At 37.7% G+C, this 26,877-nt stretch overlaps 1 protein-coding gene across 3 annotated transcripts; it reads right to left on the minus strand.

Moving 5' to 3' along the window:
• Nucleotides 1-12,353: 12,353 nt before the first annotated feature.
• Nucleotides 12,354-19,197, minus strand: Ak6 (adenylate kinase isoenzyme 6). Of its 3 annotated transcripts, none has more exons than XM_076211377.1 (4): nucleotides 19,062-19,197; nucleotides 14,798-14,949; nucleotides 14,531-14,676; nucleotides 12,354-12,741 (listed from the first exon to the last, which is right to left on the minus strand). In XM_076211377.1, exons 1-4 carry the CDS (start codon nucleotides 19,096-19,098, stop codon nucleotides 12,540-12,542), a joined length of 537 nt encoding a protein of 178 aa, XP_076067492.1. In that variant the 5' UTR covers nucleotides 19,099-19,197; the 3' UTR covers nucleotides 12,354-12,539. The 3 variants fall into 3 exon arrangements, with proteins under 3 accessions (XP_076067492.1, XP_076067500.1, XP_076067510.1); XM_076211385.1 differs by lacking the exon at nucleotides 19,062-19,197 and adding an exon at nucleotides 18,848-18,975; XM_076211395.1 differs by lacking the exon at nucleotides 19,062-19,197 and adding an exon at nucleotides 18,815-18,837.
• Nucleotides 19,198-26,877: the final 7,680 nt, after the last annotated feature.

Raw genomic sequence — 26,877 nt, forward strand, 5'->3', positions numbered from 1 at the left:
ATAATAAATGAAAATCAAGCAAATAATAAACAAACAGATAAATGATAACAAAACAAATAAACAAATATAAAATAAATGACAGTCATTACAGCATCTTGCTTAGATGTTTATCTAAACGAATCCTAAAGCTTCGAACTGAACTACATTGCACTGCCTCTGCCTCTACACGGTTGACGAAGTTATTTCTACCCATTTCCAAATTAGATATATTTCCTGAGAGTATAGCCACTGTCAGACGAGCGGGTTGGCCGCCGCGGGTGCAAAGCGGGTCAGCCGCCGCGGAACCGCTTTATATTGATTCCTATGTAAAACACTATGTAAACCTCTCGTCTGACATAGCCAGGCGGGCTGGCCGCGGCGGTTTCAAGTGGGGAAATGCGTCTCACCCGCCGCGGTCAGGCCGGTAGACCGCCCGTGTGACATCAGCCTATGAGACCACTATTTCTTGTCGGATTCTCATTCAGTGTAAAGATGTTGTCACTTTTGATGTTGTAAATCCCCTTTAGAATATTATGCCGCGTCCACACGGTCGAGCTGTGCCTGGCAGACTTTGCCCTTACCGGGCAAAGTCCGCAGACTCTGTCCGGGAAGGTGTCCACACGGCTGACGATGGTGGTTGGAGGTTAGTTGGTCGCAAGCAGAGGTTGGGAGTGAGTGGTTCAGTGCGGTACGATAATCATGGTTCCCACCATACTTGGAAAGAAGGTACCACTTTACAGCATTATAATTGCTGCCTGCATTAAAAACAAAAACAAGAAATCACGGAGACATGTCTGGTGCCGGGAGTGGTTACAAAGACGTGATTTAATGGGAAGTTAAGTGACAATCCTACGTGAATTGCAGGATGAAAATTAACAATTGTTTTGCCATTACATGAGAATGAACATAAACAGTTTTTCTGTTCTTTCGAAAGTGGAGCCATATATACAAAGGCAAGAGACAAATATGAGGAAAAGCTAATTTCTTTTTCACATGACTTTCACTCCTGCTTATTGTCTGTGCTATGTGCTTCAATCCTGCAGCACGTTTGTCTCTATTTTTATAATCAAAACACTTCACATTCCATAAACATTCCTGAACTCGGTATAAATCAATCAAAGTTGCTTGTGTCTTGTCGAGACCAGTATACACTAGTACTAGGTGCGGACATGGTGGTAAGGTAACTTCGGTCTGTACTGGAATTCTGGAATTCAAGAAAAGACCACCTCGCTTGCGCGGGATCGGGTTTTGTGGGAGGGGAAGAACGTCTGTTAGAAAATGAAAAGATAGTAGTGTATAAAAGAGGGCTATTGCCACCGGGCGAATCGCGAGCAATTAGGGGCTAGATTGTTGTCATGGCATAGGAGGACTTGACCAGGAGCTTGGAGGGAAGCGCCCGACGCCGGAGGTTAGGAGGTTAGGATTACTAACGGGGTTAGGATTACTAACGGGGTTAGGATCACCAACGAAAGTTTGGAAAATGGTAGGAGGCGTAGTAGTAGAGAAAGGGGGAAAAACGGAAAAATCTTTAGTGGGAGGTAAACTGAAATGAGAAGATGTAGTATAAGAGAAAGTGTGAAAGGAAGCGAATTTTAGTCGAAGAAAAAGGAAGTGTATATGTTTGTGCGTGGGATGCGGCTATGTTCGTGAGAGGTGTATGTGTGTAATTTACGGTTAGTGAGTAGATTTCACTTCCCGCGTTTAGAGGGCGTTCCTGATTAGCCCCAGGTAAGGCATGAGGATTCCTGTTTTACCCCAGGTCAGGTTTGAGTAACGATATTACTATTATTATTATTATCATTATTATTACCATTACCATTATTATTATTACATTATCACCAGTCAAGCTGGTGAAGGGGTGTGTTACTTGTTGGTGCGGTTATACACGTTTTATCGTGTACACCGCACGTGGGACGGGCGCAGCTGACAGATAGTCTGTACGGTGTGGTCTAGGTGTAATATGTTGTATCAGATGTTTGTGTTTGGCGTGCAGTTTTTCTAGGTGTCTTGAGTGAAGTTTGTGTTTGTGTTGGTTGAGTGGACGGATGTTGGAAATTTGGTGTAGAGACTCAGTGGTTCTGAAGTCGCTCCATCGCGAGCCCGTGATGAACTGGACAGCGGCATTCTGAACCTTCTGATGCTCGTAGTTATTGGTGGCACATGTCAGCTGGCTTAGTCCCGGGGACTGGCACAGAATCGGTCTGACGAGGGCTAGGTACAATCGACGTTTGGTTCTCAGTGTTGCAGTTTTGAAGCGTCTGAGCCTACCCAGCACAGCCCTAGCCTTCGCTCCCTGCTTGCGGAAGTGTGGGGTCCAGGTAAGGCCACTATCAAGTGTACTGAGCGGGTTCGCTAACTTTGCTCGCACTTCACCTCGTGCGTTTGGCAGCGATATCAGCCCTCAATCCACTACCCGCAAATGGCGCCGGGAACGGACAGTTTGATGGTTTGCCCGCTGAAATTGCCCGTTGTCCAGCAAAGCCCTCGTGCCCGGCGGACAGTGCTCGACCGTGTGGACGTGGCATTAAAGACATCTCTGAGTCTACGCTTTTTTAGGGAAAACAGAGTTATATATTTTAGTAGATTTGCTTATGATTTATTTTTTATATTTTGAATCAGTTTTGTGGCTCGCCGTTGTACTTTTTCCAATCTGTCAATGTCTTTAATGAAATTCGGTGACCATACGGAAACAGCATATTCCAAATGTGGACGAACTAACGATTTATATAGCTTGTTAATGAGAGATGGACTTTTGAAGTCAAAAGATCATGCAATCAGTCCTAGAATCTTATTTGCTTTTTCAGAGGCTGAAATACACTGTTTAGATGATTTGAAATCGTTACTGATAATTACGCTGAGATCCTTTTCACTATCTACTTTTGTTAATGAACTTTCAAATAACTTGTAATCGTACTTACTGTTATTTTTACCTATGTGCATAACCTTGCATTTACTTGTGTTAAATTCCACTAGCCACATTTCAGACCACTGCTGTAATTTATCTAAATCTTCTTGAATACCTATTTGATTCCGCAGAATTTTGTCTCATCAGCAAATCTGGAGACAATAGATTTTAGTTCGTGGTCTATATCATTTATATATAATATGAATAGAAGTGGCCCAAGAACGGAACCCTGAGGAACTCCACTAGAAGTTTTGCCATTTAGAACATTCGAACTTGAACACTATTTTCACTAAACTTAAGTACTAAATTGTATTAACCTAAAACTCTTCATCAATCTGACCATTCGCATTCTATTCCCATGGCCATTTTCCTGCACATTTTGCATCTTATGATCCCGGCATATCTTTCACGAAATAATGTGGTCTTCCAGCCAGCTAAAAATCATTACACTAATTTTGTCGACCTAATTTCTAACAAGAGATTCCCTTTTTAGCCTTTACTAATCCTTCTCCCAACATAACAAGTAGTATTCTTATCTTCTCCATCATTTCTTTAAAGTTTACTGCATTCTTCTGACAATCAAATAACCAGCCTTCCTAATCATTCAAGTATTCATTGATCTCTTCGTCATTTTATTTCATCCTGGCATTACTTGCCTTTTTGGTGTTGAGAAGATTAAGTTTCTCATCTTTTGAAGTCTCATTTTTCCTTATAATTATGTAATTTTCTGCTTTCTGAGCCAGGTTAACATTTTAATCTTGTTCAAGCTTTCGTTTTCAGACCATGTAACTTTGACTCGTATGCATAGAGCAGGTTTCTTAAAAATCTTAACATAATGCAAATTCACTTACTTATTCACTAGAACGAAATGTAGTAACACATTTGTAAATAACACAAATAAATCACAGTCAGAGTAAAAGAAAACTTAGGAGAACGTTTGACTTCTATATTTCGGCTAACAGCTGTAGCACTCCAGAAAAGTACAATAAGGTAGAAGTGGTAGGGCATATAAACTCCTTTGAAATAAGGAGGGGAATGAAATATGAACACGAACAGCTTACATGACGGACCAGATGACCACACTCAAGGAATGACCTCACTGGTCACGGGGTCAGCCGTGGTCAATCCCACGCTTGACCCCGCGACCAGTGAGGGCATATATACTCCGTATTTCAAAGGAGTATATATGCCCTACCACTTCTACCTTTTTGTACTTCCCTGGAGTGCTACAGCTGGTAGCCGAAATATAGAAGTCAAACGTTCTCCTAAGTTTTCTTTTACTCCTTCTATGGGTTATTTGTGTCACTTGTATTCATTTATCTTGTAACTTTGGAAGACACGCTTCCCTTTTATTTCGGCTTCACTTTCATCCTGGTCGATTTTCTAAAACTTCGCAAATTGACAGCAGAAAAAATACACTCAAAATTAGTCATTTGAATTGCATTTTTTTAATTGTGTGCAAGCATTGTGTACCAGTGAGAAAAGTCTTTATTTTTTCTCTCGTGCTCTAATAATGATCCATAAGTGTTATATCTTTGTTTTTCTGTGCGTGCCAATCAGTTTCTTTATATATATCTATAATTTAGTAAGGATAAAACAAACGCATGCATGCTACAGCACCGTCTATATTACACTGTCTATGTTTACATCATGGCGCTCAAAGCGCGCGAAAACACAAACAAAACAAAAGCAAAAGGGGCATATTGCCATGAACCTAAACATTTTTTTAGCCTGAATACATTACAATAAGCCTTTTTGCTCCCTTGTACGTACCCAATTGGTAGACATCTTCCTTCGGAGACATTTTAGACTGCTACTTATTGAAGCGTCCTCCGTTGCTGTGGTATTAAGACACGAGAAATTAAATTATAGAAAGTGTATGAGTATAGGCATGACTATATACTTTGATTTCTATACCAGTTGTGAGTGTAGATCTAATCATATTTTCCAAACAAAATATACACAGAGAGTGAATAAAATAGAGCTAAATTCGTGATCTTGTTTCTTTTTCTCCAACTACATTAGATAGTTGTCAATATATTTGTGATTTTAGCATGGGTTATTTTAGTTTCTAAGCTATAAAATCACCTCTTCCTTTCAATGATGGTAGGTTTAATGCTTTTAATTGGAAACCAATTTGGCCTCTGTCTCTCATATTATCTCAATGTAACATTCACTTTATTTGAAAACCACCCCATGATATATATAATATTCCAATCTAGGACTAGGGAGTATTATGATTTTTTCAAAATCTCATCCACATAGTGGAAAACTACTTTTGTGTTCACGGAATATGTATGTGCACACTTTTTTATCTATTATCTTCTATAATTGTAATTTTTGTGTATGTGGATGTTTGGGAATTATTTATTATAAACAGCTTCAAATTATTCTATAGTATATCCTTGAAATGTTAGAAAACCTTAAATTATCATAGAAAATTAAATAAGAGCACAATCTTTAGGGGGGACATTAAATGTTTGTACTATAGCCACTGGCGTCGGCTCCCTCATTGGCAAATCCGATGCAGTGCTAGAAATTGTGGGGCCCAAAGTTCGAAGTTGATTTTTTATGCTTGTATAGTATGCCAGTCTTATCCAAAGATTATAAATTGTTTGATATACTAAATACTGAAAGACAATATGAATGTTTTATTATTTTCGATAAATGTTAAGACAATTACAGATATAATGTTAATGCACAGGTATTTTGGAAAATTACTTTATATTTTATTTTACTTTATTTGTTTTTTGCTAAGTTTTTCAAAATAATTTCAAGGTTAATGGTTTTATTGATATAGTTTTCTATAGATAACACAATAGTAATTCAACAGCTTCAGCCAATTCGTTTGCCTATCAGGATATAATTAAACCGCTCTCACTATCATTTTTAGCCATGAATATAGTTTTACAAATTACTCCATACCTTCATCAATGTCATTTGTTTCACCTTGTAGTTCCTTGTTTACATAGTTAACTTTAAAATTACTTAATGCCAAAATATCAAAGAAACAAAAAATATATATAGTCATTTAGCTGGTTTCCTAAAGATTTAGCTTATGTTCCTTGGGCTTATTTGATTGTTATCTCTGATGTTTCCACAAGTGCATCATGCATATATTTTTCCAACCAGATAATAACTTTATCACTATCAATCCGACACTTCCATCTTGTGTTGCTCAACGGTTTCACTGATAACCCAGTACATGTTTGAAAACTGCCCATCTTATTTGATGCTAAGAACAATCTGTAGATCCTTTGTAAGACCCCCCCAAAAAATTATAGAATTTGGGCAACGCTTGGCTATATCTCTGAATAAAAGGTTATAACTGTGACATGTTCAGGGTATAAAAAAAACTCATGAATTATCTTTCATGCTTGTACTCAAGATGTTGCTAAGTACCATTGTCATACCCTTAGACTCGAATTTCTTTCACCTCTAAATTTAATTCCTTCGGTGTGTATAATAATGTTATATATAAATCATCTGGGTCTGCATGGCTCCCAGGGGGTACTATGTCATATTTCTTGGGGGGAAATGGGTCACATTGAAAATATGTAATACTGGAGCGTCGTATATGTAATTTATTGCATATACGCATTTACGCATATACGTATATACATATACGCATACACACATACGCATATACACACACGCATATACACACACGCATATACGCATATACACATACGCATATACACGCATACGCATATACACATATACACACATACGCATATACACACGCATATACATAAACACATATACGCATATACAAACATACGCATATACACATACGCATATACACACACGCATATACACACAAGCATATACACACACGCATTTACACACACGCATATACACACACACGCATATACACACGCATATACACACACGCATTTACACACACGCATATACATACACGCATATACACACGCATATACGCATATACGCATATACACATACGCATATACATACGCATATACATACGCATATACACATACGAATATACACATACGCATATACACATACGCATAAAAACATGTACGCATATACACATACGCATATATACATATACGCATATACACATACGCATATACACATACGCATATACATATATAGGCATATACATATATACATATATAGGAATATAAATATATAGGCATATACGCATTTACGCATATACGCATGTATGCATATACATATAAATAACGCATATACACACATACGCATGTACACATACGTATATACACACATACGCATATACACACGCAAACACACATTTGTGTATATACGCATATACACACATACGCATATACACACACACGCATACACACGCATATACACACACGCATATACGCATATACACATACGCATATACACACATACGCATATACACACATACGCATATACACACACGCATATACACACACGCATATACGCATATATACATATACACATACACATATACGTATATACACATACGCATATACACATACCCATATACACATACGCATATACATATAAATACGCATATACACATACGCATATATACATACGCATATACACATACGCATATACACATACGCATATACACATACGCATATACACATACGCATATACACATATACCCATATACACATACGCATATACATATACATACGTATATACACATACGCATATATACATACGCATATACACATACGCATATACACATACGCATATACACATATACACATTGTTGCATCTGTGATGTATACTTCACAGGTATGTAATTGTTATTATTATTTTCGAGGAAATGTTATGTCATGTTACGTGTGTTCGTATTTTGCTACTTTGGTTATGACCAGATGTCACCGTAAGGTATTGTTTTCTTTACTCTGTATTGTATGTATTTTTTTAATGTAACTATGGTTTTCGTTTGTAATAATATATGCCTGTGTGTGTATATGCGTATGTGTGTATATGCATGTGTATGTACGTATATTTATGCGTATATGTATATGCAGTATGCGTATATGAATATATGCGTATATGCATATATGCGTAAATGCGTATATCTATATATATGTATATGCCTATATATGTATATATGTATATGCGCATGTGTATATGCGTATGTGTATGTGCGTATATATATGCGTATGTGTATATACGTATGTGCATATGCGTATGTGCATATGCGTATGTGTATATGCGTATGTATATGCGTATGTGTATATGCGTGTATGTGTTACAAACCTCTATAAAAGTATCGAAGATTCACCGGCCTTGTGAATGCCAAAGGTTCGTATCATTGGTGGGAACCCTTAGACCCTTTGTCTATTTCTGGGTTGAAACGGTCAAGAAAACTGGTTAAGGTTGCCACCCGGTCGAACACCGGGGAAAGAAATCAAACCATCTTAGCTTTAAAGAAATATAATTAAATAAATTTAGAAGTATGGAAGTTAATACAAGTAAGATGACATGAAAATAATATAACAAATAGGATACACTATTACAATTAAGCAAACATGATTTTACGTAACAATACATCTGACTTCTGATTATCATACATTACAGAAAAGAATCAAGTTCAAAAGTTTTAACGGGATTTAAACAGACGCAAGACCGGTTCACAGATCACCAAACAGTTTTGAAATATGCTTATCCTTAGCCCCAAATAATACGACACTACAAAACTAAGTCCTAGTGGATCTGGCTCACTGCGATATCAAGGGAAAAAGGTACCAACCTGAGTGATGGCAGTCATTTTTTAATCTGACCCGTGTAATAGGTCTAAGCAGGGTCTGGACAATCGTACAGACTCGTTCACCGTTGCGTGACGAGGCAATACGCTCGTAGCTCATTGGATAATACAAGGGGGGCGGGATTTACCTAGCCTGACGAGCCTACATTGTTATCCGGCTACTTTTCTGATTGGATTCGGTCTTTTGGTCTGCTTACGCGGGAAATACAAATGAAATATTCTTACGTCACGACCTGTGACGTAGCAGAGGCGCATGCGCAATGGACACTTGAACAAACAACATAAAAAACAAATCAATATTATTACAAACAAAAACCATAGTTACATTAAAAAGAATACACACAATACAGAGTAAAGAAAACAATACCTTACGGTGACATCTGATCATAACCAAATTAGCATAATACGAACACACGTAACATGACATAACATTTCCTCGAAAATAATAATAACAATTACATACCTGTGAAGTATACATCACAGATGTAACAACGTGTATATGCGTATGTGTATAAGCTTATATGTGTACATGCGTATGTGTATATGAAGACTTTTTGCAAGAAAGAAAAATGAAAGTGGTGATAAGAGACAAACACTCTAATTGGGATAAAGTGATAAGTGGTGTTCCACAAAGAACAGTTCTGGCCCCAATAATGTTTGCTATATATACAGTTTTAATGATATGGATGAAGGAATTGAAAGTTATATGAGCTTCTTTGTGGATGATGCAAAACTATTGAAAAAAGTGAACACTGAAGAAGATTGTGAGTCACTACAGAATGATCTCAATAAAGTATGGGAATGGAGTAGGAAGTGGGAGATGGAGTTCAATACTAAGAAGTGTAGTATAATGGAATTTGGAAAAAGCACAAAAAAAATAGTACGATCATATAAATTGGGAGAAGAAATTAAAAAAGTAGAAAATGAGAAGGACCTGGGAGTCATTATTATGAATAATATGTCACCTGAGAAACATATAAACAAGATTTTTGGAGAAACTTACAATTTAATAAGAACAATCAAAGTGGCATTTACATACCTGGATGAAGAAATTGTGAAGAAAATACTAATCACTTTGATACAACCAAGATTGGAATCTGCAGCAACAATGTGGTCACCAAGTACAAAAAAAAATGTATAACAAGACTTGAAAGAATACAAAGAGCAATTACAAAATTGGCACCAACACTCCCAAAACTATCATATGAAGAGAGACTAGCAAAACTTGAGCTACAGACATTAGAGCAAAGAAGAGAGGAGATTTGATAACTATTTATAGAATCATGAAAGGCATAGAAAATATTGATAGAGAGGATCTAATAAAATGGGATGATAGAAATACAAGAGGACACGGAAAGAAAATCAATAAAGACAGCTATAGAAGAGATCTGGAAAAGAACAGCTTTCCTCACAGAGTAATAGACAGTTGAAACAAGTTAGACGAGAAAGTGGTGTGCAAAAACAATATATGAATTTAAAAATATTTAGATAAAATGAGATATGAAGACGGGACACCACAAGCATAGCTCCCCTTCCCGTAAAATACAACTAGGTAAATACATGCAAGCACTGGTGACTGATGAGTGTTTCTATTCTAAATCCTGTGCCTGTTTAAAGTTTCTGGCCTTACACCTGCAACTATTCTCAATATGTTCAGCTGCTTATTTACTTTCACCACAAGAGCTTTCATTTGAGGAGTGGCTATGTGTGTGTCAAATGTGAAGCCATATTTGGGTTTTTTGTCTAGTGAAAGAGGATAACCATCTTTTAGTCATTGGTAATTGGGGGTAAGCAATATTACTATGAACCTCCGAGTTATGCAGATATTCTCTTTCGAATTAACCATAATTCTAGCTCCTGGAGGGAAGTTTGAGTATTTTTGGCTGCTATCCTGTAGTTGTAGTGCTGAGTTATTAAGTCGTCCATGTATGAGGGTTGTGGTACTTGTTCGGATAACCTAAACTGCTCACAGGGATTGGTGGTCACCTGCATGAGAGCTGGTGGCAGGAGTATACTGTGCCTGGTTGGCCCCTAACTCTTATTAATGGAGGTGATCCCACAATAAAGACACTGCCATGCCACACAAAGCAACATTAAAATAACACCCAAATGCCTATATCATATACAAATACTCTCTTTTCTTCCACAACCACCAGACATCAGCCTCCGGAATCATGTCAGCGGCTTCATAAATAAACTGAAAGACAATACACTGCTGTATACCAAACCCACTGATATCCATCCCTCTGAATCCTCTGAAAGGAGAGTCCACCTGGCCAGACTGTAATACAGCCACCACCCAACCATTCTAAGCTACCAGAAGAGGCTGGACGACTGCATTGCAAACAACTGCCCAGGATGAACACTTCACCCCATACTATACAGCACATTACGGAAGAGTGCATCATCACACATGCCAACAATGTAATATACACTTTAGAAAGGATGTGTGGGAAAACCCCATTCCAGCCTAAGGGAGACAGGACTGCTTGGCAACAGTCTAGGAAATGACAATAACAACAACAACCGCATACAAGTATGACAGCTTTGGTGTTGTGCTTCAGGTTTGGGATGGGAAGGTCATGTGTAAAAATACCTGAACAGCATTAGTGATAGTATTCCCACTTGTGTGACTATTATGTAGTCCTTTGGCCAGCAATATGTAACTGTTTTGAAATACTGTACTGCATTATTTTCAGACTCGAAAATTTAAGAACCATGTCCATCATTTTGCATCTTTTGCACTGAAATTAATTTCTCGGCTCTATTCATATATTTAGATCTCACTGTAACAACATACAATCCTCATCTTTTACCCTTTTAAGGTCTTCGCATCATCAGCAAATACATTGTTTTAACTATTTGTTCTATCCATTGTGTTATTAATGTAGATCAAGAACATCACTGATGCCAACAAAGGGTCAGAACTGCCCCCTGCCACACCCCAGCAAAGAAATTTACTATATCTTATAAAATAATCTTCTCTTAGAAGGCATTTATACACATTTCTAACAGATCTTGACTGACTACATCAGATTTGTTTATGGAATTCAAACAAATGAAGTACGGTATCTTCTAAATTATAAACCTAAAATATACCTGTGAATGACTTTTTCTTTCAATTTTCAAAGTAAGATTTGACATGGGTGAGATGGTGGACCAATCGGATCAGGCCACCAAAATGACCCCAAAACGAAATACAGTAATTCAAAGGGACCCACGGAATTTGACCAAAATCATTAGGTCACCAATTTGGCCCAATCTTATCCCAGAGGGTGAGAGTCATGTGCACAGTACTGTGATGCAGGCATGAGGAACCTGGACCTGAGAGTCTGTGTATGGCAACCTGCCAAAATTGAGCCTTTTTTCTGATTTTTCACATTTCCACACATGGCACCTGTACCTTTGGCCTGAGTGGTGTCCAAGTACAATCAGGAGGAGGGCTGGTGGCCCTCCTGCTGATTGGCTGAGATAGTGACCCAATCAGATGCAAGGAACCTGGACCCAAAAGCATGTGTGTGGCAACCTGACAAATTTTAACTTTTTTTTTTACAGATTTATCACATTTCTGCCTGTGGTGCCCACACCTTTAGCCTCAGTGGTGTCCTAGTGCAACCAGCATTATACAGGTATTTGTAAATTCAAATAAATTTCTATCATTAAAAAATATAATAAATATTCAAACTTTTTAAGAAGGAAAGGTAAAAAGAATGAAACCATGAATAGTGAGGACTTGTTTTAGTCAGGATTATAACAATAATGCAATATTTCATAAAAATATATATCACCTGAATTAAATCTGCAAGCTGAAAATATATAATACTAGTTCAGGATCATGTTTTCTTTTGTCAAGCCAACCCAGACTAAATAAAAACAAAGTGCAGACTTCCAATACAATATATTTAGCAGCTATGATGTTACAATATTGTTATCTCTTATCCAAGATTCAATCCAGGCCAATATCCTTTGAAGATTATTCTCCATGTCATCTGGAGTGTTGGATGGTAGTTCATGCACAATGTCTGCAGCATAATTCTCCAATGCTTCATCCCTTAAAACATTCATGATTTCACATTCTACATTGTCTTCTAGCTTCTTTCCTGCATAGCCTCTATAAAGAAAATGAAAAGGAAGGAAAAAGTTAGAGGTAAAATAAATGACTGACACTAATATCAAAGAAAACTAATACATACATACATACATATACCAAGGCTTTTTCCCCCTTACAAGGGATGTAGCCAAAAAGGAAAAGGCATAAAATCATTCCCACCCATTCCATCCCTGAATACACTCCACACCCCTCCACCCTCCCTCTTATCTTAGCACCCCCTGGATGATGGGTCATCCCTGCACCTTGTCCACTGCCCTGGGTCAGAAGCAGTGTTGCAAGACACAGCACATCCACAGCAAGACCGCTTCATTAAATCGGTGACCCCCCCTCTCCGCCCCCCCATGCATAAAAGGAGAAGACAGGAAAACTAATGGGAAAACTAAACAAAAGGGCCAACTATGTGGTACTGAAGACACTAATTGTTGCCTCAATTTCACTGACTGAAATCCTGTAGCCCGACAGTGGCTGGCAAAGGTCCTTAGGTCCTCCCACAGATCTCTTTGGGAGGAAACTTTAGACTGGTTTATCAATCAATCAGTTATTGCCAAGTATCAATCAATTAATTGTTACCAAGTTTCAATCAATTAATTGGTTATTGCCTCCAGATTCACTAAATGAAAATCCTGCAACTCCACAGTAACTGGCAATGGTCCTCAGAACCTCCCATAGATCTCTTTGGAAAGAAACATTGGACTGTTTTTTGTGTTGTATCATTGTGGGACTGTTTCTATGTCACTGGCAGAAAGTTGTAGGGAGAGGATAGCAGTGTCCATGTGTTAAAAAAGTGTAACAAATACAGCTGAAGTTGATGGACAATGATCTCAGCACTAGTCTGGAGACTGTCAGCTCCTCAGGCCTACACTTACTGAGGTGAGGGGGTTGATGGGTTTAGAACACTGTTTCCGAACCCTGGGGTCGCCAAGACATCTTGTATGCTAATTGGTTTTTGTTGCAAAATTATATGAATTCAATACAATAACCATGATGATGTTAACTTTATATTTTATAATGTTATATTACCTTTCTTACACATATATTTATTATACTTGTCCCCTACTTCTTACAGTCAACAACTAGTCATATATATTAACGCATATACATATAGATTAGTGGGGTCGCAGTCATATCATGAGGACCATATTGGGGTTGCCTGAAAAAAAGATTGGGAAACGCTGGCTTAGAAAATAGTGTGCTTTGCAGTCCATATTGCAAGACCACCACATACAGGTATTGTTGTCTCTGTTGTATTAGTGTAGGACTAAGTCACTGGTTTGTAGTAGTAGGAGGAGCGGCTGCCAGTTCTCAGCTCTCCTTGTGAAAAGGTGGAAAAAAGTGTCGAAACTGATAGAGATATTGGACATGGTCATGAGACTGATTATCAGCCCCTTTGGCTGCACCTCCTGATGGAAGTGAGGGTTCTGATAGGTTTTGAAGATAAGCAGCTAGGAGCCTCTAATGTCCCTCTAGCAGGACCACCTCCAGAAAGTACCAATCCTTAAGTTTCTCAATCTAGATATATACTTCACAGTAACTAGCAACAGTCCTTGGGTCCTCCTACACATCTCTCTAGGAAGAAATACTGGACTGTTGTCAGTTGTAGTAGTGGGGGTATGGTTCCTCACAGAGATCTGGGGGTTGGGGAGGTGAGAACTGTTGCAAGTTGCCATGGAACTACAGGTTTCCAGTTGGAGAGACTCAAGGCAACAACTGATACTGTTTTAAGATAACAATTCAGCTCACTATGTTTGTTTAAGTGGCTACAGCTGTGTTATCTTCATTTGTAACTTACCGAGATGCCAGTCTGTCATAGAGCAGTGTGTTGTCTGTGCGTAGAACAAACACAATGTCAAAAAATCGTTCAGGAAAGAATTCACTTCCATGGTAATCCACAATCTTTCCTCCCTCTGCAATCATATCTTCCAATTCATCTAATACCTACTGAAAACAGAAAAGAAGAGAATTACTTACTGAAGTAAATGTATAAAACCAATGTAGTAAAATATTTTTAACTGGACACTCTATCACAATAAAAGAAGAAAATTAAGCCACACTTAACCTTGTCCTCATCTAAGATTGGACACTGCAACTCTTCATCAAAACCACAAAAAAAATTGTTCGCTTTTGCTAAATCTCCAACACTTATTGCTTCCATGTTGGTACGTTCAGCTATCAGCTGGGCAAGTGTTGTCTTCCCAACTCCAGGTGTTCCTGCAAAATATGAGACTGATGTAAAATAGTCTCTTTTTTTTTCATTCATTCTTTCATGACAGGATAGTATATTCTTGTGCGAGTATAACCATGCAAAATGCAATCAGAGTGGAAAATATAAGTATGACAATTACAACTGTGAGGAAAAGTAAATCATCATATGCTGTGTGTGAATAATATTCTGAAAACTGGACTAATTAAAAAATATATATATATTTACATGTCATTCAGTGACAGCCTTGGATCTTACAGCCCCAATGAACCCAGCCACAGCCATTATGTTGGCCCACAAATCACTCATGAAAGAAGCTTAAAGCAGTTTTGTCTAAGATGCATAAGTATGTGCTGGACAGTGTTCTGTCTGCTATGTGGTGACTGCATCTGGGCATGTGGTATCGGTTACCAGGCCAATTCTGTGCTAGTATACTTTTAGTGCTAGAGAATGACTTAAGCTCAAGTAAACTGGTGTTATTCTTATGGCTTGGGAGTGTTTTTTCTTCTGGATTTATGTCAAGGGGTCTGATTTAGTACTGAATTTGTTGGTCATGTGAGTATAGTATTTCTTCACTGATCTGTAACTGTGTGTCTTTCCATAACCTGTTGTGGAATGTTAGAATAACAATAATTGCTGCCTTAAGGTTCACTTGCAGCCCTACAGTGGCCAATAATGGTCCTTGGGCCATGTCACAGATCTCTCTGGGAAGAAATATTGGACTGTTGTCTACGTTGTATTAGTTTGGTTACTGGTTCTATGTGGCTTATAGTAGCAGCAGTAGGATGGGAGCAATCACCAGTTGTCAGCTCTCCTTTTGTGAAAAAGTGGAAGCCACACAGTCAAAGTTGATAGAAATCTTGTGCCCAGTTTGGAGACTTATTTGTCAGCTCCTCAGGGCTGCACCTCCAGATGGAAGTGAGGGTGTTGACAGGCTTTGATGATGGGAAGCAGCAGCATGTTTCTCTCTAAGGTCTGTCTAGCAAGATCAACACAAGCAAGTAGCTGTCATTGGTCCCATGCTGGGCGTACATTACGGTAGAAGTATGAATAGTATCCTGCAGATGTTACTTTTTAGTACATCTTGAGGCCTGGTATTGTTTGAAGTTATGTGATGGGAGTGTGGGTTTAAAGACTTGTACAGAGATGTGCTGATAATTTTCATGTTGTTTATTAGGGATGATTTTTGTATCCGAGCAGAGATGGCAAACTTTGGTGATTTTAATATTGCCATGTAAAAAATTACTAAACCAAATACTTGTGTACCAACAACTAAAACTGCCATTTCCTTTTTTTGTCCTTTGGGAAATAGTCATGTATTTTGTTCAATATTTACCTGTGATGAGTTCTAAGAAAAAGGATGATGCCTACTGTAACATTTCTTTTAAATGTGGAATACCAATGAAACATGACACATTTTCCTCATGGGCAGCTTGTCCTACAAGACTGGATTTTCTTTCCTCGATAATTAGTATTTCTGTTTCACTTTCCTGATAATTTAGATCACAAAACAAACACTCGTTAAGAAACCACCACATTCTACAATTCACCAAACTTCTCCTGAAAACAACTCAAGAGAAATCACTCCAAACACAAGCAAGAACTGCAGTGGCACACTTACATTGAAACATCACCCCCCACACTAAAATTGTACTAACACAGATTTGGCCTAGCAACAGAACCATTTGTCTTTGATGCAACCAACACAGAAGACACACAATACATTACACTACATTGTCCTATATTAGCTCTCCATATAGGACATGAAAATTTCTTCAATGAGTGATTTATGGGATAAACCAGAGTCCATGGCCAATTTCCTGGGGACTGTAGGTGTCCTGCAAGAGAGAACTAGGGCAACAGATATATTAACTGATGATCTGCTATCTAATAAAGTCATTTATAAGCACTTCTTTGCCATATAAACACTACTGAAATGATGATGGCAGTTTTTATAGAGCAATTCACATGTCTAGTAGCAAGATGGTATATCAACCAATGCTACAGGACCAAAAAACAACTGATCAAGAGGTACTATGATTTCACAGCCTCTCTTTTTTCTCCCCTAACTATTAGTTCTTCCTTTTTAAAGGGGTCCCACATACTATCATCACAATTATGAGGATAGTACACACATCTTTTGTAAAAATGAGGCCAATTTTTTTTTTTTTTTTTTTTTTGTAGGATCAGCAGTAACTAGTAGCAGTTCAGCACATACAACATAATTACTTATGACTAAGGGTAAGAATGATCTTGCACACTACCCATCCATGATGAATGAGGGAAACCCTGGGCATCCAGGACTAAAACTACATACCTTAACTTGGCCTATCAGTTCCACACACCTTACCATAGTATCACAATGCCTTAAACTATTTAGTAAAATTCATACTTAGAGATAAATTCAATTAGTGTATATCATCCCTTCTTGCGTCCCAAGTAGTACAAATCCAGCTAATATTCTGTATACTGGTCTAACACATTCACTATGCTATCTCACTCTAGTGATGCTCCTGTTTAACATTTCTTAAGTTAGGTTACACTACTTAGGTTACTTTGGATATTAAATCAAACTGTAAAGAAGCCAGAGAAGTGAGCTACTCAGTGGATACCTTCAAGAGGAAGCTGGACAATTTTCTGAAAACTACCTGATAAGCCAGCAGTAGCAGGATACACTGCCATCTGACAAGCAGCCACAAATTCAATACCAAGCCAGATGTGCCAAATTACAGACAGGAACTACAGCAGTGGTGGATCACAATAACTATGAGGCATGAGCAACTAAATTTTACCAAGTAAGTAATGGCAATCTTTGCAATAGTATTGTTTTAACTCAATATATTTTTGTGAGCTAATTAACTTTTGTTCTATAACTTTTAACTAAAGGTTTCAGGATATCAAGACATGATGGCAGTATCATCATTTTGTCTATCTGCAATCCTGAACAAAGATGGTCAGTTTTAGCTAAGGCCATATAAAAAAATAGTTGAACATCCCCGCCCGCCTATAGAAATATGCCAGATTGATTTTTTTTTTTCAAAAATTATATGTATTTGCTGCCTAATCAATTAGTGTGATGAAGTTCCAGTGCTCAAAATGCAACAACAACAGTCTTAAAGGGTCACTGCAGAAACTGACTTTGCTGGAACTCCATGGATATTGGCAACTTGGAAATTCATGTTTCTAATTTCTATTATTTCACTAGTAATTCACATGTAATCTTGAAATAATAATATATGTTTTAAACATTGATTTTACTACTTAATCCTTGCAATTCTATGCACAATTATTTAGGAACTTCAGTTCCCCTTTAATTTTCTACTGCAAAGATATTCTTTATGTGAATGCAGAAGAGTCATCAAATAATAAATCCTAGATTCTCATGAAAAGTAAAAATAAAAACCTCCCTCTTGCCCACTTCTGAAAAATTGAAAGGATAACCACCAACTAATTTTTATTTCATGTGACACTGAATCATTGACATTTTTAGCAAAACACCCCACTCCTATACAGTCAACTGTAATGATAACACTATACCAATCTTCTTGATTTTCAACTAACATGTAACCAACTAATAGCATCTGGCTGGCTTAATAAGCACCAACATGCTCATTTTTTCCCTTGCTGCATCAAAGACTAATCTTCTCCCATCTCACAAAGTTGAAGTCAAAAGCCTCACTCTTGCCATATTTATAGCTTTGATCACCTATGATTTTATTCCTAAATTTACCCATATTGCAAATTAATCCTTGATCCCCATCCTATCCTCTGCTCAACCCTCACATCACATAATACTTCTGCTCAAGTGACAAGTCCAAGAGTGCCTTTCTGGATCCCTAAAATCCTAAATAATGGAGATGAAGATATAATTACCAGTGTACTGGGCAGCAGTGACCTAGTCCTTACCAGATGAGAGAACCAATTGAGACATCTGTTCATGTCGTGTAATTTCAGACAGATGAAATACCCCACTACAGTTTGTAACCTGCCTCACATTCACAGTGACAGTCTACTCTTAAATAAATGGTGCCCATGTCGTAAGCACATGTTGATGTTAAGTGTCGTACTACTTAAAATCATCTAAAGCTATGAAATAACAATAATCAAGTTGCAACTATACCTGAAATCAAAATATTTGGTCCCTCTTTGACAGGCATATTAACTAGGAATAATGGAACCTTTACTAAGAACACAACAGTGCTAGCACACTCGTGCTTCTGATCCCAGCTTTGTTTACGTCTTTAGAGAAAAGGAAGTACGTGTATGTTTTGTATATTATGAATTACCCAATCGTAAACTTATTTTACTATTTCTATCTTACCACTTAGTTTGAACATATAAAAATATATAAATTTTAATATAATTTTTTTTTAAGAATTGGTTAATGGTTATTTTACAACTAGCAAAATAGCCTGTAAGAACTGATGTAATCATACTTGTTTTGATTGACGGACAACAGTTACAGTATAATTCACCGTTATAATGTATTTTATTAATCAATTCTCCAATGAGACGACGTCAGACAAATATTTTATCGCATTAAAAAAAGAAAAAGTAGTTTAGGTATATTGATAACAAGTACGTTCGTAATGTGGTAAATAAAATTGAGTTCTGAAACTTTTTATTATCTTACATGGTTCGTAAATTGCTCTGTACATCCCACCAAATACGAGCTAAAGAAACTGTGTTAATGCATGACAAAAATGTTTGGAAAAACTGTGTATTTGTATAAACAAAAAACTTTTGATAAACTGCCGTACCGGAAATTCATGTAAACGCTGGAAAATGTATGAGGACTCAAAGGGAGCATCCAGTAGATAGATTGTTTCCTGAAAGACACTGCCAGGTTCGAGATAACTGTTGGTGGCACCTGTAAAGTTCCAACCATATGTCAGTGACATAATGAAATGAACAACTACGCTTACCTATTCGCTGATGAAGACAAGACCATGAAAAAGGTAAAAGAGTGAAAGGTGAAATTCAATGCAAAAATAATGGAAGTAGGCTAAAGAAGATACCATCATTGAGTTATACAATTAAAAAGAAGGGAAAAATAGATCTGGGAATCCAGCCTATGGGAACCTGATAACTGAAAATAGATAACAAGAGAGACGAACATAAGAGTATCATTCCTTTAATTACATATAATAACGATAACACACACACACATATATATATATATATATATATATATATATATTGTGTGTGTGTGTGCAAATATCCTGCGGAATGTAAATGCGAGGGTCATGGGCAGGGAATCGGAGATGGTAAAAGAAAATGGAGAAATGTGGGAAGTGAGCCAGTTGTTTGCAGACGACACTGCTTGTGGCAGGATCAGAGAGGGGATTAAAGGAGTTAGTGACAGAGTTCGGGAAGGTATGCGATAGGAGAAAGTTGAAGGTAGATGTGGGTAAAAGTAAGGTGAGAGATACAAGGGGAGAGGATGGCAGCAGTTTGGAAGTAGGTCTTCAAGGTGAGAGGCTGGAGGAAGTGGATAGCTTTAGATAATTGGGGTCGCATATGGCTGGAAAGGGAGGAGTGGGGGTGGAGGTAAATTGTAGATTGAGAGAAGCAAGTAAGTGCCTTGGGGATTAAAAAGTGTAATGGGAAATAGGCATTTGGAAATTAATGCAAAGATGAGATTATATGAAGGGGTGATTATATGGGTCTGAGACTTTGAATTTAAGAGAGGCAGAGAGGAAAAATTTAAATGAGGGGGTTGACAATTAAGTGAAGCGGCCTTGCTGTGGATGTGCTGAGTCTTGCTGCATTGCTTCTGACCCAGGGCAGTGGGCACGATACAGGGATGACCCGTCATCCACGAGGAGCTAAGATGAGAGGGAGGAAAGGGTGGTGGACGGGAGGGGAATGGGTGGGGGTGGGTATGTGCCTTTTGACTTTGGCTACCTACCTGGTAAGGGGGGGGGGGAGCTCTTGGTATATAGAGATATCATCCGTCCCAGATTGGAATGTGCGGTAGTGGTGTGGCATCCCCACAGTGGAAATATTTTTGTTAAAAAAGTAATAATAATAAATAATAAAAAATAACAATAAAAATCAAAGTTTGACGTATCAAATTATCTCTAGTTTGCCTGGGAAAAGATTGGATAAACAGTTGCCCACACTGGAAGAGAGAAGAGAACGAGGTGACATGATTGCTGTCTCGAGAACAATAAAAGATGTGAATACCGCATGTTGCAATTTGGAGCGGATTTTTTTTCTTCGTCATTATAATGAAATGACACCTCTGTGCTCGTCAGCAATGTCAATGTCACCCCCATTACCCCAATTTTGTTTTTCTTGTAACAAATCATACATAACTAAAACTCCCAGATCCTTTTTCTCTTTTGTTTTAAAAGATAGTTTCGTCTCACAATGCGTAAGTCCATGATGGCTCTCGCTTTTACCCATTTAAAAAAATACAATAATTTTGGTATTATACACCTAATTTCAATCACAAATCATGTCTAGATCTTCGCCTAGAAACTTATCACAATTTTTTTAATCTTTTTACGATGAATTATATCTTATGATGCACTTATGATAATGAATTGACGTAAAAAATTCTTCTTCCCATCACGTGCCGTTCAATTGGTAAGATCATTATAAGTACCAATAACGAACACTAGGATGTAACCATCGTTTGCTGGTCAAATTAAGTTAAGTGAGAGAATATAGTTTTGTTTCATCCCTATAATAAAGAATATATTTGATCGTAGCTATATACAGAAATTGGCTGGAGAAACCGGTAGCAACATTTATGCAGACAATAATGAAGGAAGATGCCTTTGGTAATATATAATTGCTATATGTGATTCCTATAGATTATCTATAAGACCAGAATATACATGAAAAGGAGTGTTATTTACATAATAGACTCATAAAGATATATGTGTTGCGACAAATGAAGGGGTGACTCCAGAAGTCTGTTCTCCCCAATCCAGCCTCTTATCCGCAGTTGTTCTCGTGATTATATTTTAAGAAAACCTTTATAAGATCCGGGACACTTCCTTTGATGAGATAAATTTCAACCTAAACATAAGTCTTCTGTGAGGTACCTTATCACAAGCTTTCTCCAAATCCAAATACGCACGGTTCACATAGCATATCAACAGTCCTTAACTTAACAGATTTAACACGCAGGATTATCCTTTTCTAAATCCAAATTTGTCATCTACAAAGATCCTCTCTCAAATATGTTGTCCTCTTTTTCACACAGTTTGGCTTGCATAACGCACGCTGGTCGATAAAACTGGCCTACAATTCAGAGACTCCTCCCTATTTCCTCCTTTATGAATTGGGACCACTTTTGCTATTTACCTCTCTTGGGTCACTTTTCCACTTCTCGTGAACACAGTGAACACATGGATGGGGCCTACCTGGGGTGCAACGCTGCCGGAGCTCGTCGGAACGGGATATGAGGCGATGACGGCTTGAGGGTGCTGGTTGGTGTATTACATTACTAACAATTTAATAATGTTACAGGAGTCTACTATGGCTCGGTGGTAGCCTTCGTGCCCGGTAACCGCGTGGTGATTTCGGGCATATGTTCGAATCCTGGCCACGGCGCAGAGGTTAGGAAGGGCATCCACTCAGAATAATGGCCTCCTAACCTCGGACCTGAGGTGACCTGGGCATCACTACGTCAGCTTCCTCCGGGTATGGTCAGTGCAAGAGTGACGTCAAACCGTGGACACCATTTCCTGCGTTCATGTATGAACTGTCCTAGACTGTATGCAAGGTTGGGGTCCGGGCCGGTACCAGCAGCCCAGCAAACCACGGAAAGAAAAGATTACAACACATATATATATATATATATATGTATATATACATGTATATATATATATATATATATATATATATATATATATATATACTGTGTATATATATGTATATAATTTTTTCTTCTCCTTCTTCTCCTTCTTCTTTCTCCTCCTTCTTCTTCTTCTTCTCCTTTTTCTCCTTCTTCTTCTCCTTCTTCTCCTTCTCCTTCTCCTTCTCCTTCCTTTCTTTCTTTCTTTTCGTTCAGGCCATTCAGAGCTTCGCTACCTATAAAATAGGCACTGCACCCATGATATCCACCAACTGATCATTGCACCTTATCCAGTTGGAAATCCCATCTGACTCCGAGGCCCTTTCTCACATTTAGGATCTCTAGTAATTTATGTTCTTCTCGTATGGCCGACTGCCAAGGAGTTTGAATCTGAGTTTGAATCGAACAAGGATATACGAGTATTCCGGCTTGTACCCCATTGATTCATTAATTTATTGCCCATGGTAAGTTTTTTTTTGTTCCTCCATAGACACACACACACACACACACACACACACACACACTCGTGGTGCAGTGGTTAGAGTTCCCGGCTGCCACCACGGCGGTCCGGGTTCGAATCCCGCCCAGGGTTGAAATAGTTTCAGTATGTCTGCTCTGCGAGTCGTTACTCCAACTCTCGTGGGCGAGGAGTTGGGTGTGTGTGTACGTGTAAGGTCACAGCATTACCCATAGATCGGTCATATGTGAGCTCTCTTCCGGGAGGGAAATAGCTGTCGATCACGAGTCCAACACGTGATCCAAGACCATGGTGAATCACACACACACACGACTAGGTATGATAAATTGGAGAGTCGGAGACGGAACCCAACGAGCGTTGCTCATTTCCTGTATACTACATGTAAATATGATGAGGTAAATACATACACATACACACACAAACACATTCGTCGGATGGACGGCGAAGATTGGAGTTCCGAAGAAAAAGTGAAATTTTCGTGGATCTCAACGTCAAGGAAGTACCTTCTTGTATTTATATGGAAAGGGGAAGCTCGTGGTGTAGTGGGAAGGTGATAAAAAAAGGAGAAGGGGAGGGATTACTGAGGGAAATGGAAGGGAATGAGGAAGGGGAGGACTTGGTCCAGGCAGGCAGACGCCATATAAACAAGCGCGGCCCAGATCAATTTTGCGACAAGGAAGGGACTAACAAAAGTGTAAAGAATAGAAATATAGATAAGAGCAGCACAATGGAAAGTGAAGATAACAATTTCCAAGGATTTAATGTGGGGGGGGGGGAAGCCAACCCTCCCCGACTAGCAAGCCTAGAAGAAAAACTTGAAAAAAAATTCAACATTGGGAGGATAGGTTCGGTGAACTCACGAGGATCACGCAGAGAGTTGAAAAATTGGAAGAACTAGAGAAGGTGAACAAAGACCTAACTAAAGAAATAAAAGAATTAAAAAGACAGTTAAAAGAAGTAAAAGATGAGAATGAGGAATTAAAGAAAAATAAAGAGAATAAAGAGTCCATAGAAAAGAAGCACAGGGTTGGAAAAAAATCCAAGAGAACAGTAAATTTGCATTTACTGACATAAAACAGCAAATGAAAGAACAAACTGAAGACTCAGTCATTAAAGTGATGAGACAGAAGGAGAATATAGTAAGAGACTTAGCAGATAAAAAGAAATGTATAATTATATTAGGAATGGAAGAGAAGTATAATCTAAATAGAACCACAAGAATCAAAGAGGAAAAAGAAAAAGTAAGCAGTTTACTAGAATTAGTTCAGGAAGATGAACCTGAAATCATGAAACAAATTGAAGAGATGTATAGACTAGGAAAATATAGTACAGATAAGACCAGACCAATTAAGATTAAATTCAGGTCACAAACGACAGCAGAGAATATCTTAGCAAAAACAGGGAAACTAGCAAACAGTGAACAATATAAAAAGGTATGGATAAAAAGAGAAATGAATAAAGAGGAAAGAGAGGAGGAAAAAATGAAAAGACAAGAAGCTAAGGGAAAAAAACGAGAACAGAACACAGTCAGAAAAAGAGAAATTTTATTGGAGAGTAGTGAATATGAAAGTGAGGAAATGGGACATAACAGAGAAAAACAAAAGGGAAACAGAAAATACAATGGAAGTAGCAGAAAATTAAGAGTGTCTTACACAAATATAGATGGATTAATAACAGGATTGAATGAACTGAATGATTATCTGAAGGAAAAAGAACCGGACATAATGGGAATTGTAGAGACAAAATCAAAAAGTCCACTACCACCCAACAGTGTAGGACATGATGCATATAATTATTGGATTAGAAACGGAGAAACAAAACAAGGGGGTGGAGTTATGTTCCTGACTAAGAAGGATATAAACGTGAGGTGTGTCATATATGGAAAGAATACAGTAGAGATGATTATGATCGAAGTGGAAGACAGAGATAAGAAGAGCAGAAAGTTTGTGATAAATTATCTGCCTCCAAAAACAGCCTCGTGGGAAGAGAGTGAACATAAAAGTATGTTAGAAGACACAAGGATAACATTAAATAAGATAATGGAAGATGGAGGAAGAATAGTTATGATGGGCGACTTTAATTGCAAAGAAATCTGCTGGGAAGAGATGACAGTAAAGGGTGGAGACGACTCATGGGGAAATGTTCTACTCGAGATGATTATTGACCATACAATGACACAATGGATTCAAGAGAACACTAGGTATAGAAATGAAGGAGAACCATCGAGACTAGACCTAATAATCATATCTGAACCTAAAATAGTGGAAAAGATCGAATATAAGACACCAATAAGTATAAGTGGCCACATATTGATTGAACTGGAACAAAATGAGGAAAAATACATGAAAAGAAATGAACAATACAGAAAAGGAAGATTGATGTTTGAATTTTTTTTTTTTATAAAATAAGAGAATTCTTTCAAAAAGAAAACTGGGAAAGAATATATAAAGAGGAAACAACAGTGGAAGAGAAATGGAATATTTTGACAAAAATTTATATAAAAAAAAAAGTGGAAAAGTATGTCCCAAGACAAAAGCAAGAAAAAGAATATGTAAAGTGCTGGCACAACAAAAGTTGTAAGGAGTTAAAAGACAAAAGAGACAAAGCTTGGACAAAATGGAAGAAATACAAAAGACCTGAAAAATGGAAAATATATACTAGCTATAGAAATGAATATGTACAAATGCGCAGAGAGAAAAAGAGAAAATATGAAAAATATGTCATAGAAAAATATAAAGATCAACCAAAACTATTTTACAGATTTGTAAACAACAAACTGAAAAACAAACAAGAATGAGAGAAATTACGACAAGGAGGAGTTGAATACACAGAGGAAATGGAAATGGCGGAAATTATGAACAAGCATTTTAAATCGGTGTTTACAAGGGAGAACATACTACCTGGAGAAATCGAATGGGAAGAGAAAGTCCCCCCCCCCCCATGAAAGAACTAGAAGTAACAAAGAATGAAATAATGAAACACTTGAGTAACTTTGATGTCAGAAAATAGCATGGACCAGATGAAATAGCAAACTGGATTTTAAAAGAATGCAGGAATGAACTGGCAGACAAAATACATAGCATAATGAACAGTTCCTTGAAAGAAGGAAAATTTTCAAAAGATTGGAAAAAAGCAAATATAGTACCTATATATAAAGGGGGAAATAAAGAAGACCCTACCAACTATAGACCAGTCTCTCTAACAAGTACAATAGCAAAAATTTGTGAAAGAATTATCAAAAGTAGATGGGTAAGGTATTTAGAAAAAAAACAACGTGCTAAATCCAAGGCAATATGGATTCAGCCAAGGACGATCATGCGTCACCAATTTAATATGTTTCTATTCAAGGCTAATAGGCATAATATAAGAAAGAGATGGATGGGCTGATTGTGCATTTCTAGACCTATAAAAAGCTTTTGACAAAGTACCACATAAGAAGTTGCTTAAGAAATTAGAAACTGAAGGAGGAATACAGGGCAAACTGCTTAAATGGATGGAAGACTTTTTGCAAGAAAGAAAAATGAGAGTAGTGATAAGAGACAAACACTCAAATTGGGATGAAGTAATAAGTGGTGTTCCACAAGGAACAGTTTTGGCCCCAATAATGTTTGCTATATATATATTAATGATATGGATGAAGGAATT

The sequence above is a fragment of the Oratosquilla oratoria genome, chromosome 2, assembly GCF_046742065.1.
Source record: "Oratosquilla oratoria isolate Oo_2021 chromosome 2, ASM4674206v1, whole genome shotgun sequence".
NCBI lineage: Eukaryota > Metazoa > Arthropoda > Malacostraca > Stomatopoda > Squillidae > Oratosquilla > Oratosquilla oratoria.